The sequence below is a fragment of the Egretta garzetta genome, unplaced genomic scaffold, assembly GCF_000687185.1.
Source record: "Egretta garzetta isolate BGI_Z169 unplaced genomic scaffold, ASM68718v1 scaffold533, whole genome shotgun sequence".
NCBI lineage: Eukaryota > Metazoa > Chordata > Aves > Pelecaniformes > Ardeidae > Egretta > Egretta garzetta.
This window is the reverse complement of record NW_009259191.1, coordinates 1,823,795-1,843,270: the sequence shown is the minus strand read 5'-3', so window position 1 is coordinate 1,843,270 and position 19,476 is coordinate 1,823,795. Positions and strand designations below refer to the sequence as shown.

General features: G+C 42.6%; 1 protein-coding gene across 1 annotated transcript in view; it reads right to left on the bottom strand.

Moving 5' to 3' along the window:
- The window catches only part of TRABD2B (TraB domain containing 2B), a 294,690-nt gene that overhangs the window by 96,948 nt on the left and 178,266 nt on the right, over positions 1-19,476 (bottom strand). The window contains exon 4 of the mRNA XM_009635758.2: positions 17,424-17,598. Coding sequence (XP_009634053.1) covers positions 17,424-17,598 — 175 coding nt within the window. The remainder of the gene's footprint in view (positions 1-17,423; positions 17,599-19,476) is intronic.

The following is a 19,476-nucleotide window of genomic DNA, read 5'->3' as shown; positions in this document are numbered from 1 at the left end:
ATGTTGGGGAGCATCCCCCCAAAAGATCTTTCTGGCAGGCAATGTTACGGTCCCTGCAATTCATCCTGCTGTCCTTTATTATGCTGCAGTAGTCAACAGAAAATGAAAAAAAGCAAAATTCCCCGCTCTTCTGCAGATGAGTTATTGTACAGTCTCGGAGGCAGAGCTCATAACATTCCTTTTATACATCCACCTCAGCTTAAACCTATTTCTGAGGTTATCCGCACATTGCGGGGAGCAGCAGTGTGAAAACAGCTATGAGATATGGTTGGGTGCGTGGGGAGGAAAGATGCTTTTCCATAGCATCATGACCAATTGTATTGTGAGTATGCATGAGCCTTGGTCAAAGCTAATTAAAGCCAACAGCCAAGTCCTCTCAACCACATAGTTCACCTACAGAATCAAAAGAGCAATCAACTGGGAAAACATTCTGCTGCACTATTTCGGTTGCATGCTCCAAAAACCCTGACTGATCTTCCACTCAAGGGAAAAAGAAACAAAAAAAAAAAAAGGAATAAGAAATTCCTACAACATCTGAACTGAATATATAGCTATTGGCAGCTTTTGGTTTTGTGTTTCACCCTGAGCTTTCACTGGCAGGAGACAGCAAGTTCACGGGCTTTTTCCGAGGAACCCAAGAGAGGAGGGAGTCTGCTTGACAGAGTTATATCTCTGGCGAGGAATAGTGCTGATAATCACTTTCACTGGAGATGCTGTAAAGTGGCTCATAATTCATTCCTTTTGTACAATAAATGCAGGACAATTAAATCCAGCTCTCTTCAATACTATGCACAGAACTCCAGTACAATCCATCATTGCCTGCTTATACACAACAGTGCAGAATTAACCTAAAAAAAAAAAAAAAAAAAAGGCAAATGTGCTTGGGTACACCATCTCATCACATTTTCCCACAGTTACAGTGATCCAGGGCTGTAACTAGACTGCATTTCAAAGCCCCTGCCCTTTTAAGATTCAGGTTTTATTTTCCTGTATTCTTTTCTCTTTCTCACCCAGCAGGAAGGGATTTTTCACACAATTGTGTTTGCATTTTGTTAATACTAGGCTGGTGCCTGTGCCATACTGGACTGGTACCCAACCTCCTCTCCGCTGGCCTCTTGATGAGGCTCAAAGTATCTCCTTCGTTTCAGCCAAATTTTGCCAAAGCCTCCTTATTTCATTCTCTGGATCCAATGGAAGCAGATGAAGAGCTGAAAGCCTGCAGAATCCTGAACAAGCTTAGTAGAAAATAGCATTAAAATAAAAGTTTTTTCCTGATCAGTAGAACCAGCAAAGCAAGTTTTCCTATGGATCTGTGTTTGGAGAATGAACGCCTTTTCTGATACCTAGGAAGGACTGAGTTTGAGTTTGCATCACTGCCTCTTCCTGAATGGGAACATTAACAGAAACTTCCTTCTCTTGCCAAAGCCACCTCTTTCCAAATAGGAAAATAACCACATGAACTTCCACCTTCCATCAAATTCAGTGGAAGTTAGCCCATGTGTTCAAATGTTCCTAACAGAGATGCGTAGACCTGGGCTAGTCCATCCGGTGGGAAACTGCGAGTAGTTTCCTCCCTTACTACACCCTGCCACCAAATTTCAGAGTTTTCACCTCCCTGTTGTTACACTTCTCAGCTTGTCATCACCGGCCCCTGGTGAAGCTGGCCAGAGCACTTTGGTACCTCAATGCAAGAAAGCTCTGAATATCAACATGCAGTCTCTAAACATCTCTTTGAGGAACTGAAAGATTTGAACAAAGTCAGTCTAAGGCAGCATTCCTTGCCCAGGATAACAGCCTGTTGAGGCCTTGGTTAACATTGCCAAAGGCAACGGTCTTCAGAAAGATCTCAAACCTGACCTTTTCAAGAGAGACATTTTTGTCAGATCCAAAGAGGAGCATATGAATGAATCAGGGCCACGTAAGGCTCCGTACCACACGTCTGAAACCAGGCTGACGGGAATGAAAAGCAGTAACGGGAAACTCACAGTATTCCTGCTCGCAAGCATTTTAAAACAAAATGTTTATGTGAACAGATTTCAGTCTATGATTTGTTTGCAAGCTGTCAGCTTTGTGCCATTTGCTATTCTTGGGATACAATTAGTCACCCGCACCACTTGGCTTCTTGATACAGAGACTAAGATTAAAAAAAAATCCAAAGAGAATAACAAATAGGGCAGCAACTAATGAGCAATAAAAGCACGTCCACAAGTCAATATTCATTGCATTCATTAGAACGCTGATTCTGAAGAATAATTGCTTTCCTCCAAATTGACATAAACCACTCTTTTTAACTTCATTTTAACCTTGTTTCCAAACAACACGAGGCTTACAGGATCCTGCTGTCCCTTTGTGCATATGCTTTTGTTTTTATGACCTCCACTGAAATATTCTGAACCAACGGGCAAATTTCAAATCTATTAGACAGGAGAGTAGCTGTCTCCAAGACAGTCCTTTCTTATGTATTTTATGAAAACAAATGGCTGGATAGAGACTCACTGATCTCTCCTGCGGAAAGAAAAGTTGCAGGGTGAGCCTTATTAGGGACATCAGAGACCCATAAAGATAATACAAATGCCCTAATTAACAGAAATGCCTCAGCTACAGTTCAAACCTTATTAGACTGTTGGGAATCCAAGCAAGTGACCTAAAACCATAGGAAACCAAGCTTCATTAATGTCACTGCTCATGGAAAGCATAAGTGTTTGAGGATCAGAGCTTAAAGTCCAAATAGCTCCATGTGGAGCTTTTCAGTAAACCTTTAGTTAGGTTGTTAATTCCCCCAGCCTGGGATCTCGCTTACTCTGCGCATCTACTGCATCCAACACAACTAAGCCCTACCTGGGGGTCCCTCCTGGGACTTCTCCTTGTCATGCGTGTCACATCCTAACACAGTGCAACCTTGGCTGAACTACATGAGAGTTCAGCATTCTCATGGGCAGTACACCAGCACTTATTCCACATAATTTATTAAGGCCATCCTGCAAACCCAGTTTTAAAAAAGCAAAAAAAAAAACAACTCCCCAAAACCCCCCTCAAAAAATCCCCCCAAAAATTCAAGGTAAAACCACGGGTATTTCTGGAAGGGGGAAAAAGTGGATTCCTCCAGACATCTTCAACCTTCAGCAAAACCCAGCATAGGCTAGTAAAAGCTGCTCTTTCATTATTTAACTTTTCAATATTTTATGTTCTAGTACTTTATTTCCTGTGTGGGCACAGACAACACTAAAGGAGCTTCAAAGAAATGAAATTGCTACTTGTGGCCCATGGTTTGAAGCTCAGCATTAAACACACACTATTAGTGTCCACAGAAGAACAGGCTGAAATTCCAGGGGATCGGATTGATCAATCTAATGGTCTCTTCTGGCCTTAAAAATTTTGAGGCTATCTCCTGGTTTCTTTTAATTGAGCAAAACAATCTTTCACAAATTTATAACCATATAAATATTAATTTTTCTCCTTTTATAAAAAGCCAAGTGAATGTAGGACTAAGGAAATTAATCCTGGATTCTACTAAAATATCAAGGGGAATTTTACCAAATGTCAGCCTCCTCAAGCTGCGTGTATTTATTTAAAACGTTTTGGTTAACAGCAGACTGAGGGGGCAACTTTCAGGCTAGAAGTTTTGCAAATATTTTAAGTAGAGTTTTAATTGACCCAGTTTGACATTAAAAGCACTTTTTAAACTCTTGATATTGTTAGCCATTTAAGATAAGTGGCAATAAATACAGATTAATTGTAACACATGAAATGAAATCCTCGAGCTGTGGTGGGCTGGTGAAAAGGCCCTTTGTGTGCCAGGGAGGTGGAAGATCATGTGTTAGGGTTAGGCTAACAGAATACCCCGTCAAGCTCAGTGAGGTTTTTGGTAGCTCACGCTGTGACCAACTGCAAAGACAACAAACTTTGGGCAAAGGCAAGGGGGGTGATTGGCAGGTATTAAGAAAAACAAAAACGGTAGGAGGAAGGGCTCCCTTTTGACGGGAGTGCTGTGAAGCACAGAATTTAAAGGCAAGCCAACACTGGAGCTTTTATTGTGTGGGAGACTATTGAACTGGGAATGTAAATTCAGGAAGATAACTTTTAAGATGCTGGTGTTTCAAGTGGGTTCTGAATAAATGCTGGAGACTTGGTGAGTGGTCCTACAGGGGAGACTGTCTGGTGAGCATCTCCATAATACTAAAAAAACCAAAAATACTAAAAAACCCAAACCAAATACTAAAAATTCAAGCAAAAAGACAAGTTGTATCAGAAAGCTTTTTCAAAGGGTCTCCAGGTCTGAATGACTTCTCATTGACAGCACTTGTGTATTTGGCCTGGTTGCTGCTTTAAGAGAACAGTGAAAACTCAGACACATGGTATGTCAAAACACTTTTCTTGGTTTTGACTGCTTGCTTTTTCCCTTGCAAAACGGAAAACTGGCCTTGATAAACAGAAACAAGAGCCTGCTCTCTCGTGAATGATTGCGCTTGCACCAAAGTGGTTTTCTCTCCCTACAGCCAAGAGGTAAGGAAAGATGGAAATGCTTTACGCTTCTCCATGTCTGAATCCATCCCTTCTGTGCAATCACAAAGATGGACAGTTTGCCCTGAGCACTGAGGCTCACAGAGGGATTTGAAGAGTGAACAAAATGGTTGGCCAACCTTGGGTTTTAACTTTATCACACAATAGGATGCAAAAGTAGCGCACTGCTATGGGGGGGGTTACAGCTCTCCTTCTCCCACAGCAAAGAAACCTGTCCCCAGATGAGTTTTCCAGAGCTAGTGGCAGAGTGCTTTCTTTTTCCCTAGAGTCCATGCCAAGGTACTCTCCAAGGCATGATGGAAAGCACTCCTGTGTCAGTCTTCTGCTTGCAATTTTTCCTCAGGACTAATAAGGCTCTTCCATTGGCAGCAACACAAAACGTTGCTCAGGGAGCTCTTAGTACACTGAGCTGCTTGCTCAAGGTCAGGTAGAGGTAAGGACAAAACACCCTGAATTCTTGACTCCTGCTCTCAGGGTTCAATTAATCCCACTCATCTAAAAATCAGGCATCTGTTGGAGGCCAGTCTTCTAGGTTTCCTCTGTAGTCAGTGGAAAGATGTCTCCAGAGGGCAATTCCTTCCACCTTAAAATATGCATCTGAGATAAGTGGGAGGATTTGTCCTCTGGGGGTTTGAAAGGAACCTGATGATCTTACACAGAAGATACACTGAACTTTCAGACACCTAGAGTTCAAGAGGGAGAGTCCCACCCCAATAGTTATCACTGTTACCAAGATACTAGATACATAATTGTCAATCTCAAAAAAAAAAAAAAAAAAAAGAATTAAGAACTAACTGGCTTGGCTTTTCTGATCCCCATCTGTATTTTGCTCTGGAAAGGTTTCAAGTACTGTCCTCATCACAATGTTTTCTGAGCATCTTCTCCAACTGCTAAGTGACAACCATTCCCTTGTCTGATAAGCTGATGTTGCAAAACTGCTTTCCTCCAGGTCGTGCTTTACTTTTTCCTTTGTTTCTTAATTTTGTTCCTCATTGCCAGTGAGCTGTTTTGGCTTTCAAGGGAATGACCTTCAGTCTGGGGAAAGCATTCCTGAACTCTGCACGTAGAAATGCCGCCCCAGGCTGCCTCCTGGACTCATATTTTCTGATGCTCTTTTCACCCCTTGGCTACTTAAGAACATTTTTGGGCATGGTTGATGGCACACTTGGCCAATTAGCAGCAGTGAGGCTGCACAGTTTGAGTGCCCATGACTCATTAGGTTTATAGAGAGTCCTGGAGCCATGCCTCGGTCACATTTACAAACCTGCTCCTTGATACTGCTCTGGCCTTGAGAATCAACATCTCATTACAGGGCAGCCCAGAGGTAACACGTGGCTCCTGAGATACTCTAGGTAATAACTATTTACTCTAAACATCATTGTTCCCTGCAAACCGTGCCATGACCGATATATGGACTACACACCACATCCTCCTGCATGCAGAGGAACCAATAAAGTGCAGTTGCCTATGGAGATGTGTCTCACCTCCCTCTCCCATAGGGTTTTTCTGAGATCTAATAAAAGCTGAGCTCATGCTGTGCTCTTTCAGTGGATGAGCACTACAAATTTCTCGTTCTTTTATCAAATCACTTATTTTCATGAAGCATGCAAGAACATATTATCTTGGAGACTCCAGCCATCTGTAAAGTTTGGTTATAATCAGCCAACAGATGAAAAATTTACGAAGGGGAAAGACATTCACACACACCTATATACACACATGCATACTCACAAACACCGTGATTGCTTAAGCCTCATTTCCTTAGGAAACCAGATTAAAAATAGCATTGATGTCAATAATGAAGTCTTTATTTCTTTGGCAGATTTCTGTTCCTTTTAAACCAATCCTCCCAGTGAGAGGTACTGCAAAATTTTCAACTGGAACCAGACCAGATCTCTAAGTGATAAGAACCTCACAGCAGTTTCACTGTACCTCAAACACCTCAAGGAAAAACGCAAAGTGAATGTGAATTCTGTATAAATACCAAAAACTGGTGCCGAATTTCATACTGAGTTAACCCAGTGGTGGCATTCGATTTTTCTCTCCAATTACCTTCAGTGTATATTTTTAAAAGTTTGCAAACCTCAGTATTTAAGGTATTTCCCATAATAAAGTACAGAAAAATACTAAAAATACTCAAGTTATTTATTTTAGATACAAGTCACATAGGTTTCAGTCCTGCAATGTTACTCCTGGAAAAGGATGGGGATTTCACTTTTCTGCCAGGGAGAGATCCAAAGCTGAACTTCACCAAGATGTTGTGTTTACATTAAAAAGGTGTTTGGAAGTTCTCTGCCAGAATAATTTTCAGTTGATGAATAACGGTTTATCAAAACCCAACCATTTGGTAGGTCCCACTGAATATCCCTTGCAAAACAGAAGTTCCAAGATGGATTCATCTGGCTTTCCGCTTATTCACCTGCCTCCTTTTTCCTGGTATTTCTGCAATCATATTTTGCCACTTTTCAGTTGACACCTCTTTAGCAAACTGGCATACCAAGAGCTAGACCTCTGGGGCTACCTCCAAGCCAGTTACCTGTGGGCTTCCAGCAGCCACAGCTCTGAGCTTCTACCAAAAGCAGCATCCCAGTACCAGCACACGAGTGTTCTCCATTTTTGCCAAGAACTCCCATAGTTTCAAATTTTGTTACTAATCTTTTTAAAAACCGATTTGAAACAGCAACATTTTCCATGGATTGGAGTTGTTTCTCATTCCCCATCAGTCAAGTTCAGACTCAGCGTTTCATTAGGTCTATTGCACAGAGCAGAAAGGGAGCAGAGATTCAGGCATGAACCTGAACCTCTCCCAATTTCAAATGGCAGCTTAGCTATTGGACTTGGGTTTGAGCCCAGTTTTAGTTGCCACTAGAGCAATTTTGTCCAACAGATCTCTGCTGCTTCAGGCCTCTATAAAATGGCTGAACAGTGGCAGAGTTTGTATTTTGAATGTCTACAAGAGGTGAATAACTAAAGTTTATGACATCTCTTCTTGCTGGCTGGAGCTCTAATTATTTCCCTTCTGCCTCTCTAAGTAATTCTATCTTCACTTTACATTTCTGATACTTAAATATTTTTTTGGGCAGAGGTATATTGCGCACACATTTTCTTTTCCTTGACACGTCTCTTCTGATCTACCAGAGAAAATAACAATGGAACTGGGATTTAACAGGCTTATAAAAAGGCTATTTATTTTTTCCAGTAATGTGAAAGTAGCAGCCTAGATTAAAGAACTGGAATGACAAATAAACGTTGTCTCATCCAGGTGCACACACCAGTCACCTTGATGTCAGTTGCAGAACTACCATTAATTCAGTGAGAACAGGATCTGTTCCCAAATCCATAAATCCTCTCTCAGCAAGTTAGCTCTGATGGTATTCCTGGCATAACCACGACCAAGAAAACCTGGAACTCTCACAAGAACGCCCAGTTTAATGAGATTTCCAGTCCCAATTTCCATACCAGTAAAAATCCTCAAGAAATCCACATAATTTACAGCCAGGCTTTTTAAGGCTTTCGGTTTCACATCTACTTTTGCAAAACAACTAACTCTAGCCAGCAGTCATGCCCTATCTTTCCAGTCCACCAAGGAGATCACTGATTCTTCTCCATGCACTCTCCTCCTTCAACTTGGCCCTAAAACTGATCAGAAATGGCTTGAACCCATAGGAGAATAACACCACAAGAAGTACAAACTGGTTCTTTCCTCTACTAAATTCCCTTCCCATCTCCTGCTCTAATAGCCTGAGGCTCTGACAGCAGGGCTGCAGGGGATACAGCTATAGTGGCCTAGGATGCCTTAGGACATCTCTGCTCCTCCACCAGAGATAAGCACCCTGGCAGGAGAGGCAGCAGAAAGGAACATGAACTGATGTCAACCCCGTCCACTTGGATTAATGTGAAACACTACTGAAGGACTTGTGCTAGCAAACCAGGCTCTGAATTTAAGGAAACTGAGTAGCCAAATTTCCTTGTGCTCTGGGACAACAGCATGCAGTAGGGTGACTGGAATTACACAGGCATGGAGACATCTTAATCACTGTAAGTAGCACACAAAGGTATCCCAGCTGAGACAAGGTCCTTGGATCCTTTGGAATCTGTATCCTGTGTGCCTATTCACACAAGCATACCATGGAAACCTCAGTGTTGGAGGAACACCACCAGTCTTTGGGTTCTCCACATTGCCCTTCTACAATCTTCCCAATAGCACTGTTAAAGCTGGTTGGGAATTTTCTGATGAGACAGTTTGGGGATGGAAAGTGATGAATTGTCTGGCATCCATGCACTGATTTCAACACCCCTGTTGTGAAATCTAGAGTTATTATGGGACCTCTGCCTGGTCTCCTGAGAGCTTGCAGGGTGGTCTGTGGATCCACAGCAAGTTCTTGCCCATGTGTGTGGGTGAAAGAGTATTTCACCCCATGTTTAAGCCCATTCCTGTTCAGCAGAGTGCTTAAGCCTAGCTGTAAGTCTCTCAGGATTCTTCACAGTTTTCCAAAAAGAGAAAATTCCCTGAATTATGTCTACATTTTTACATCTCAAATGGAAGAGAAATACAGCAAGGGCATAGCCAAAATCTGTATGTTATAGGACAGGAGGGGCCAATACAGCTTTCTTTTCTTTGAGAACAGGCAGGCAGAATTAGACTTACACAGTAGAACTTGGCACAGGCGTACTAATAAATATGATATGAAAATGTCAGGGACCCAGAGGAGCTGACATTAATGCATGCGTTTCTTTAAACCAAAATCCTACCGCGTACAGGCAACTTTCCTCATTCATCAGAACTACACCAGAGATGGTAAACGCATACACTGCGGTTTGCAAGGCCCATTTTACTTCCTTTTAACATTTACTTGAATACCTGCAGCAAGCAAACATAAATGCCTGGATTTGGGACTTGTACTCTACTTCAGCGGAGCAACGATGAAAGCGATGGTGAGAAGTGGCCAGGCAGGACTTTCTGCTGAGCACAAAGAAGTCTGCACTGGACCAAAGGGTCCAGGAGAAAAAACAAAGCGCAAGCCCAATTACATGAATCTGTTCTGTCACTTGCTATGTCTCTTGCCTTCCTTGGCTGGTACAGGCAACAGCAGCCTCAAGATAGCTCTCACTATTGCATATGCTGTACCGTGTTTCTACAATTAATACCTTCCTTATACAACAGGAGTTTTTTCTTATATCAGAATTACAGGGACTGGCCTTCAGAACTGTAGTTCCCTTTCCACAATAGGGTAGAGCAGACATGTTTGTTTTGGCCTCCCTACCTCAGGCGTTCTCTCTTTGCCGACTTAAGCTTCAGGTGAAAAGCAAATAGTCAGAGGCTTCCAAACCTCCATAAGATATAAGATCAATGCACATAGAAAAAGTTACCCCAATTTTTTTTTAATTTTATTTTAAAAGGCTACAAGCTGGATTTGCACTTGGAACAAGGTTTTCCCCACTGGAATATCTCCTGATTTGCAACAGTGTCTGAAAAGAGAATCAGGCACTGCCTGTTTAACGCAGACGTTTAAATGAATCAATTACATGGCTTTGGTTAAAATTAGCATGCAAGTATATTTTTAAAAGCAAAGTGATACTTTTGCTTAAAAACTAATAGTAAAAGAGGTCCATACACAAAACCAGCCCGACCTCACTATAAGCATCTGGATGCCCAAATAAACATGAGCAGGGGGAATTCTAGCATCTGCAAACTGTTAATTCACCCTTTTCTTCTCTTTTGTAGGCTCGCCAAGTTCAATCTCCTGGTCGCCAACTTCTTGCTCCGCTGAGACAACCCGTTGATGAACTGCGCTAGTGATGTCAGTAGCACTACTAATCAGTGTTGGACCAGGACGCCTGACCCGGGGGATAAAGTCTCTTTATATTCCAGTCTGCAAGTGTTTTCTTTTTTCTCTTCCCCCCCCCCCCCCCCCTTTTTTTTTTCTTTTATGTTCTACAGATGATCCAAGACAAAGACTGGAAATGGGAAAGAGCTACACAGCTCTGGAAGATGGCATTGGTTCTCAGCAACACAACAGTGGGTGTAACTCTGTGCCCGATTTGCATGCAAGATTACATCAGTTGGGAGTGCAAAACAGCTATTTGCATATTCAACATCTGTAAATCCCAAGTCCTAAGTGTGCAGTTGGATGGCAGCCTCAAGGCATTTCTCTTTTAAAAAAGCACTTTCAAGTAACATATGTGAAGCAGAGTGCCAGATCTGGTGGCAGGTGCTAATGGCTTTCACAAAGGCTCTCTGGATTTTAATTACTTGCGTTTAAGCTGCATATAGTATCCATCACTTCCTTTCCTTTCTCAAACTACTAAGTAAGAATATGGTTTCCCATAACAAAAAAATCCCACCTCCACCTTCCCCCCCCACCCAAATTCAACAGCCATCATGTTCCATCTCAACTGTGGTCACCGTTTTTGCCATGGATGAAGCATGTTCAATACAGGCGTATCATCTGGGTATCTCTCCAGGCGCTCTTTAGTTTATGGAGCAAAATAAGCACATTTCAGTGGTGATCCAGACCACACAAGACCTGAGTCACCTTGGAGATGTCTGCCACTCCCTACTCGCTCCAGGAGGTGAAGGGTGAGCCTGTTCCTGTCTTTGGCATCTCCGATATCCCAAAGGATGTGTGCTGAAATTCCCCTTGGGAATCTTTTGTAGAGAGAACAAGAGGGAAAGGGCTGGAGCTGAGGACAAGGAAAAGAAGATTTTATATTCTCGCTGTACTCTCACACCAACCGCATCCTGCAGAAAAGTTGCACAATTCTCTCTTTGCCTTGTGAAAACACAGTGCAAACCACTTCTGAGTCCCATTATGAGGGACCACCAGATAACATTTACAAAAGACTTTGGAAACAACATGTTACATTATTGTTTGGGAAGTTGGATTAGATGACTTTTAGAGGTCCCTTCCAACCCAAACTATTCTATGATTCTGTGACTATTGCTAACAGTCTAATTTATGATGATCGGAATCATTACTGATGATGCTGCCTGCCCAACGCTGGCTGAGAAAGCTCTGCAGGATGGGTAGGGAATTCACCCATTCTGAGAACAGAAACCACCAAAATCTGCTTCTGCTGTTCCTGCTCTGGGATGAATTCCTCTGCTTTCATGGGAGCACACAGACATCTACAACAGAGCCTGTATCTTTTTTCTTGCAGAACATCTCAGGAATTTAAGCCTAACCCATCATCAAGTAGGTACCTAATCTCAGCCACCTAAGCTGAGCAAGAGAGGTCTGACTTCCACACACATTGGTCCCTGTTAACACACACTGGGTCGCCAGCCCGCTCTGGCTTCCATCACACCATGGACAACAGCCTGGTGTCTTCTCCAACCTCTCAGATGCAGGGGGCTGCCTGGACCTGGTAGGGTGGGAAAACACATGCAGGACTGTGGTCCAGAGACGGTTTGATTCCCCTCTTGCTGTAGGAGACGCTATAATACTTTCATTTCAACTAACTCTCTCAGTACTAAAAGAATATTCTCTGTGAAATATTTATTATTTTAAATAACCATACCCACTGTCTTAAAGCCTACTGATTTGGCTGCTAATAAACATTGTGAACTGGAGCAGCATCCGAATTTCTGAAGCAGTAAATCCAGCTCTCAGCTGCAAAACTGACAGCTCTCATAAAAGAAAGAAATGCAAGTAAGTAAAACATCCTAAGGAAATTATCTTTCAAATTAACTGCAGACATAAATTTATCCATCTGTTATCATAAGTGTTACTCGAAAATTATTTGCCCATAAAAATGAAATAAACCAGAGTGATTTTTTTCTTAAACATTGACTTCATGTGTATAATCTTAGTTGCCAAAATATTAACTCTTTTTAACAGCCCATGCTCTCTTGGCTGCGTCTCTCTTTCTTGACTGTAAATGGACCTTTATAAATTGCCTATATATATCAGATCTGAGGCACTTCACTGTTATTATGGATCAATAATTCCTAGCAATCCAGGATGGATTTTCAAAACAGAAAAAACAAGTAAACCCTGAAATTTTACTTGAAAGTACTCTGTTTAGCTACCTTTATCCATTCAAAGGGAAAAATTACCATGCCTGTTACCCCCAAAATATCATTTAACTGCACAAATAATAAATGCTGTTTCATTACTAGAGCATAGTTACTGTGAATATAGGTACAGTGAGATTTTCACATTAAGTCTGAATACGGTAAACCCTGGCAGGAGAAGAACGAAGGGTATAGAGCTGGGTCCCATTTTACCTAAAGCCTGTATTTTTCTTGGAGAGGAGAAAGAAATGAAAGTAGAAAGACTAAATGGCTATTTTCATTTCTACGTGTTTTATAAAGGAATAAATTAAAAACCTGAACTGCTCCAATGCATTTAAATTGTGAGAAATGCCATGCAAGGCAGGAAGGGGGAATCTATTGAAAAGTCTTCTTTTTATTTTTAAAAATGGCAGAAAACTGAAGAGCTCCACTTAGAATTGTGTAATTCTTTGTTTTAGTACGTCTGACTGGAACAGCAAGAAAAAGTACCTTTCAACAGCACAAAAATGCTTTGCTTTATTTGTGGATGTAAAACCAGTTTTATCTCTGCTTGCATGGATATTCAAATGCCTGCCCCCTCACCGCTCCTTCGTCCCCAGGACTGCTCCGTTCGATGTGTCATGGCCCCCTGCGCAGTTACAGACCAGACTCTGCACCTCCTCTCCTGTAGCACACCTTGGTGTCTTTGCAGCTCAGCTCCAAATTGCACAAAGCAACCCAGTCTTACTGGGAATCCCAGCTTACAGATGAGAATGCCACCACCCAAGCACTTGGGATTTTGACATCTGCAAGAAGTGGACTTGCTTTTTCAGAAGCCAATAGAAAAAATTGTTTTCTCCAAATGCCCAATTTTCTACAGAAAGAAACTATCAGCTAAATGATTTTGATCAGCCTTCCTTTAAAAGCAAGGAAGGCTGAAGAAGGTAGAAATTCTACATATGAAATTGCTAATAACCAGGCAATAAACATGCAGAGTTGCACAGGCAACTAAATTAATTGCCTGCTATATTCCAATCAGCTCAATGGCCACAGCTTTATTGGGAAATAAGCATTCTTCAGAAAAACAGCGGTGCTTTTCCCAGGGTGACTCCCACTGTACCCAAGTAGCACTCTGCACCAATTTCCACGCAATTTTTATTTCTTGCACGTTTCCTGGGTTTGATCCTTTTCCATCTGAAACCAGCAGGGACATTTCCAGCGGTGACCTGAACTGCCAGATCTGGTGGGACCAGGGTGTGGGATCTTGCCTTACGTGAAGGTTGTTTAGATCTGGTGAGAGGAGATGTCATGTCTCCCTCCACCTGCACTCCCCTCCAGCCTCATGTTTTCATCTGGCCAGGTGGGAATTCAGATTACGCTGGATGAGCTATGGTTTTTCTGATGGTAAAGTAAATTTTTTGTTATGGGGATAGGGCTTTACGCTCCACCACATTTCAACCCAGAAGAGATTTCTGCCAGTCCAAATTCATGACACCGACCACGCTTTCTGCTGAAGACTCCAGCATCCTCCAGCTCAGTAGCGCTGGGCTCCTGCACCACCAGGCAGCCAGGATATCATCATCATCTTTACTGATGGTTTTCATCCTGTAAACTACAGCATTTGGTCATGGTGACCCCTGTGTGTGGTTTGGGTTTGGCTTTTTGATGGTTGGTTGGTTTTGGTTTTTTTTTTTTTTTGGTTGTAAACTACAGTACATACTCCTGGAGGAGTCTATAAATAATGTCTTGCTGCTGCAGTCATTGAGAAGGATGCACTGAACTGAACCAGAGTGTAATTTGCAGAGACACCCGCATGGTGTCTCCTGGCTTAGTCAAGCTCGTTATACTAATTCAGTGTTAGACACTACTGAACTACCCATCCATGGCACTGGGATCTTGAACCAACCTGAGGACGGTGCCCCGACAGAGCAACAGAGCTTCAATTGCTACACACAGCTGTGCAAACACCACGTAAACCTAACTACAGCAGCTTCCACAGGGTGGTATGGCTCCCCATGGGAAGGGCTCTGCCTCGGGAGGGCTGTTTTCAGGGTAGGACCCTGTCCCCAAGCCCCTTGGCTCCAGTTATACCTGTGAGTTACAGGATGCCACCAAGTCCAAATGAATCATCGTGCAGTGCTTGGGATGCCCTCCTACAGCATCCCTGGTCCATCACATTGCATTTGGTGAAATTTTTCCAAGGTGCTTTCTCTGGGAAGGGAAGAATTGGGTAAAACTGTGCTGGCAAATAATATTAGGAAAACAAGTATTTTTCAGCACAGTTTTACCCAATTCTTCCCTTCCCAGCAACTATGATGGAGATTATAAAATCTGGAAACCAATTAATAATATACATATATAATTAAATTATTGTTCATTCATTAGTTCCAATATCCTCAAAATAAATGAATGAATGCAGGGATCAGGCTTAGCATAAGAACAATACCTTTTGGAGCACATTATCCAGAATATTTTTTCTAAATTATTTCCCCTCCATCGTATTAGTCTTAAATTCACAAAATCTTCAATGAAGTGAAATAACTTTTATACTGTTCTGAGAGCAAATGCACTCCTGCAGACTCCATCATGCCTATCCTAACCAAAGGTGCATTCCTAAAATTTTGCACTTCAGAATTCATGTGAATATGTGAAAGCCTCAACTTCCATCAAAAACACCCTTTGCTTTTTATAAAAAGCAAAACCAAACCTTCAAGGTTTTGGAAAACAATTTGAATTCATGACCCAAGCACATACCAAAAAAACCCCTTAAAGTTCAAGAAGTAGATATGAGAATGCAAAATACAAAACGTGTCAATAAAAGCCACTTTATAACTCAGTGCATGAAAAAACTCAAAACCCCAACAAAATCCTTCAGGAGAAAAACTGCATTTGATCATAAGAGAAAATGAACTTTCTTGTACTTTGGCCACATAGAAATTTTGGCATTGAAAAATTAGTAATTTTCTCAGTACTTACTGCACAAAGAAAAAATACCCCAGAGAAGAGAGGAGGAATTAATTGTACTTAAAGTAGGGATGGCCTGCAGGGATGGCCTGCTTCAGTGAGAAAGGCCAAAGGGATGCTGGAACAAAGAACCCAAAACAAAAAGCTTTCCTCGGCATCTCCTGAGCCCTGGTTTTCAATAAATGCTGCTGCATGTGTCTGTTCCATCCTGCTACGCTCAGTGCTGGGAAAAAGAAATAACCAAGTGACAAAGGCAGTTTTCAGCATCACCAAAACCTCCAAAATGGAGACTAAAGGACAAAACAAGACTTGCTCTTTATGAGCCAGCTTTCCCAAGTGATGCTGCCCAGGAGTTTCAGGTAGATGATCTCCAGTGGGGAATGAACGGTCAAACCTCCCACAGGACTTTCTATGGAAAGCAACGTGGAATTAGCATCCATTTGCTTCATTTAATTTCTGTTATTAGCACACACAAATAGCTGCAGTGGATTGGATCTATGACCCATCTAGTCCAAGATCTTATCTCAAGCCGTGGTCTGTAACCGATGCCCAAGAAAAGTGCGTATAGAGCAGGGCAAGTGGGCAATGATGCCCAGTTTATCCTCTCAACTCCAGTATGTAGGGGTTAAGGGACTTCCAAAACCGGAGAGTACCTCAAAACTATCACGTTCAATAATGTCTGATAAACCACGCTCCATGGGTTAAGACAAGCTGTTTTTTATGAATCCCTGTCCAACTATGAACCACTATGATATATTTTCCTACTGTAAAAACAGTTAAGCAAAACTCCTCGGACAGAAATATCAGGCAAGCTTGAGATTAAATAAGCTTGGGAAAATTCAGTCTGGATACGCTCAAAAAATAAATACATCAAAATGCACGTATCTCTGCTAAACCCCACAGTCTTTAATCAAAATTCCCACCAAAGCGAGTAGCAAAAGATGAGTTGCTGCCAAAGTTCATAGCGAAAGCCATGGGATGAGAAGCAAAGTTCTGTCAAAAATGAGAAATTATCAAGGAGAGGGAGCAGGAGGAGCGGATCGGTTCTCGGCATGACAATCCCAGGCTGCCTTGAAGTCAAGGGAGCTCAAAGAGCCACTTAAGCCGGTGCTCAGGATTCTGCTGAACGGGGCCCAAACAGTTATTATTTATACACTTATCACACAAAAACGTGAATTCCATTGGAAAGGAGGAAAAAAAAAGGGAGAAAAAGGACAGTAGCACGTACTGTGACAGACTCACAGAAGTACTGTAGACATCTTTGTTCTGCAGACTTCATGGAGAGAATTTAAACAGCCAGAGGGATGCACTGGATTTTTACTTAATGATTTCAAATGCTCGTATTTAGCTACACATAACTCATGCACTTGTGCAAGGCCCCAAAACAGCCAGTCTGTACAGACACACCACCAAAGTAGCTAAGTCACCCATTGAGACAGTCTAACTACAGCAACCCCAAAAAGTTTGAAGCCCCAGGCCAGCACCCTGAGCCACGCACATGTGCCTGTGCCACAGCAAGGTTTGTATTCCCTCAGTCACTGCCACCAGTATCTAGGCTTGCAAATTCAAAGGCGCTTCAGCCATCTCCCAGAGCTGCAGCCACAAGCACAACCACAGTGTGAATGTAACTCAAGCAGCTCACGGGCTGGACCGCAAAGAGAGCAAACACAACAGCGTGAAGAGCATTAACAGCGTCACATTTGTACAACTGGACGGAAAGCAAAGGAGTGCAGCCTGTCCGCAGCCCAGCTGGACCCAGACCCACCTCCTACACCAACTCACTGCATTTTACAAGCAGGTTTTAGACAAACAAAAGTCCTTCTCCTTCAAAGGAAAGGCCTCTAAAGAATCTTCTTGCAGGACTAGAGACAAAATCCTAAAGCATTCAAAACACTTTACTTCCCATCACAATAACCACAAAACAGAAAAATTCCTGCCATACCTGCGCCAAAGGCAAAGAAGAAGCTCTTGTCTGTGTTCTCCCTTAAAAGCGCCATCACTCTCTTCCCCATCCTCTCATTCCTCTTGTAGATGAGCTCCTGTCTGAAGTAGCTGTCTATCTCCTGAGCCGTCACCTGCTCGTGGGGCGGGAGCGTTGTGTTAATGAAGTTAGGGACCTGAAATGGAGAAAGAGAGAGAGAGAGGCTACAGTTCAGGTGACAGTGGTTAAGTAATCCCCAAAACACTGGATGTTTTAACTGAGCCTTATTTAAACCACCTGAGCATTGCTATCATACACAAAAAAAAAGAAGTCACTAGAGGGTGGGAGGTTGTCAGGTTGCTAGGAACTCTACAAAGAAAAAACAAATTGCTAACCAACACACTTTCTTTTTTTTTTTAAATGAAACTAGTACTTTACTAAATGAAACTTAAGTTAATTTTCACTTTTCTCTGTCCCTTCAGCAGAATGTAATTTTAGGTGTTACATTTGGGTGAGTTACCAAAATCTTTATACTCTGCTGGTTCAGCATTGGATGTTTAATACCTAAACAAGCCCTGTAATCTGTTCTCAGCCAAGATCACTGTGAACTTGAGTAAGGACTGCAAGATTTGGCTTCTATACATTCCTTTTTAATAACCTAACAGTTAAAAAAGTAGGAAAGGTTAGCAAATCCAGACATAGGAATATATAAACAGGGTAAACCCCCTCATCTTTCTTGCAGCTCTAGATGCTATTAGGTCTCACCAGTGAAGACCATGCATTGCAACACATAAATCCCTGGAACGTTCCTGATATTTCTGAGGAAACGATTTCCACAAGAACTGCTCCTTCAGTCCCTGTTTTTGTGAGGGGAGACATTCATAGGCACAGAAAAAAGGTTCAAACCCCTTGCAAGGACCATTCAAGTCAGGGCAGCAGACCCAGGAATGAGCCAAAACCTAAGCTATTATGGGCAGAAGTCTCTGATCATTAGGACAGACAACGTGTTTTGACACGGTGAGGGTCCAAGGTCTATCGTGAGAATTTGGGAGCCTACAGGCCCTGCAGCAAGAAGTGCTTTAAGCGGGCAGTGTTTGGTGACTGCAAAGAGTACCTTAGTACCAAGCACCTTAGAATCACAGAATCATAGAATTGTTTAGGTTGGAAAAGACCTTTAAGATCATCAAGTCCAACTGTTAACCTAACACTGACATCCTACCACTAAACCATGTCCCTAAGCACCTCATCTACCTTTTGTCTTTTAAATACCCCCAGGGATGGGGACTTGACCACCTCCCTGGGCAGCCCATTCTAGAGCCTGGCAACCCTTTCTGTGAAGAAATTTTTCCTAATGTCCAGCCTAAACCTGCCCTGACACAACTTCAGACCGTTTCCCCTTGTCCTATTGCCCATTACCAGGGAGAAGAAGCCGACCCCCGCCTTGCTACAGCCTCCTGTCAGGCAGTTGTAGAGGGCGATAAGATCTCCCCTCAGCCTCCTCTTCTCCAGGCTGAACAACCCCAGGTCCCTCAGCCGCTCCCCATCAGCCTTGGGCTCCAGACCCCTCACCAGCTTCCTTGCCCTTCTCTGGACATGTTCCAGCAACGCAACGTCTTTCTTGTAGTGAGAGGCCCAAAACTGAACACAGTATTCGAGGTGTGGCCTCACCAGTACCGAGTACAGGGGCACGATCACTTCCCACACCTTCTGGAGATTTTCTGTGCCACACCGCTGGAAAGCAGCTTAAGCTGCAAAACCCAGATTCAGATTTCTGAGTCCCCGGGTACACGTAAAGCTGCCAGGATATCCAGTGTTAATCTGAGTCGGTGGTAATGATATTGCATGCAGAGCCCATATTGGGAACATCCCTCATTGTGCCGAAATACTTGATGCAAGGACTCTGTTACTTTGGTTAATTCTTTCTCTGGTTTTATACTACACCAAATTCCTGTACTCATTTTCTAAAACTTGCCTTTAGTCTTTGTTTTTCAGCCCACCTCTTACCCTCCCACTTGGCCACAGGATTTTATCACAACAATTTTTGTCTTTTTCCACTCTCTTCACTCACACCACC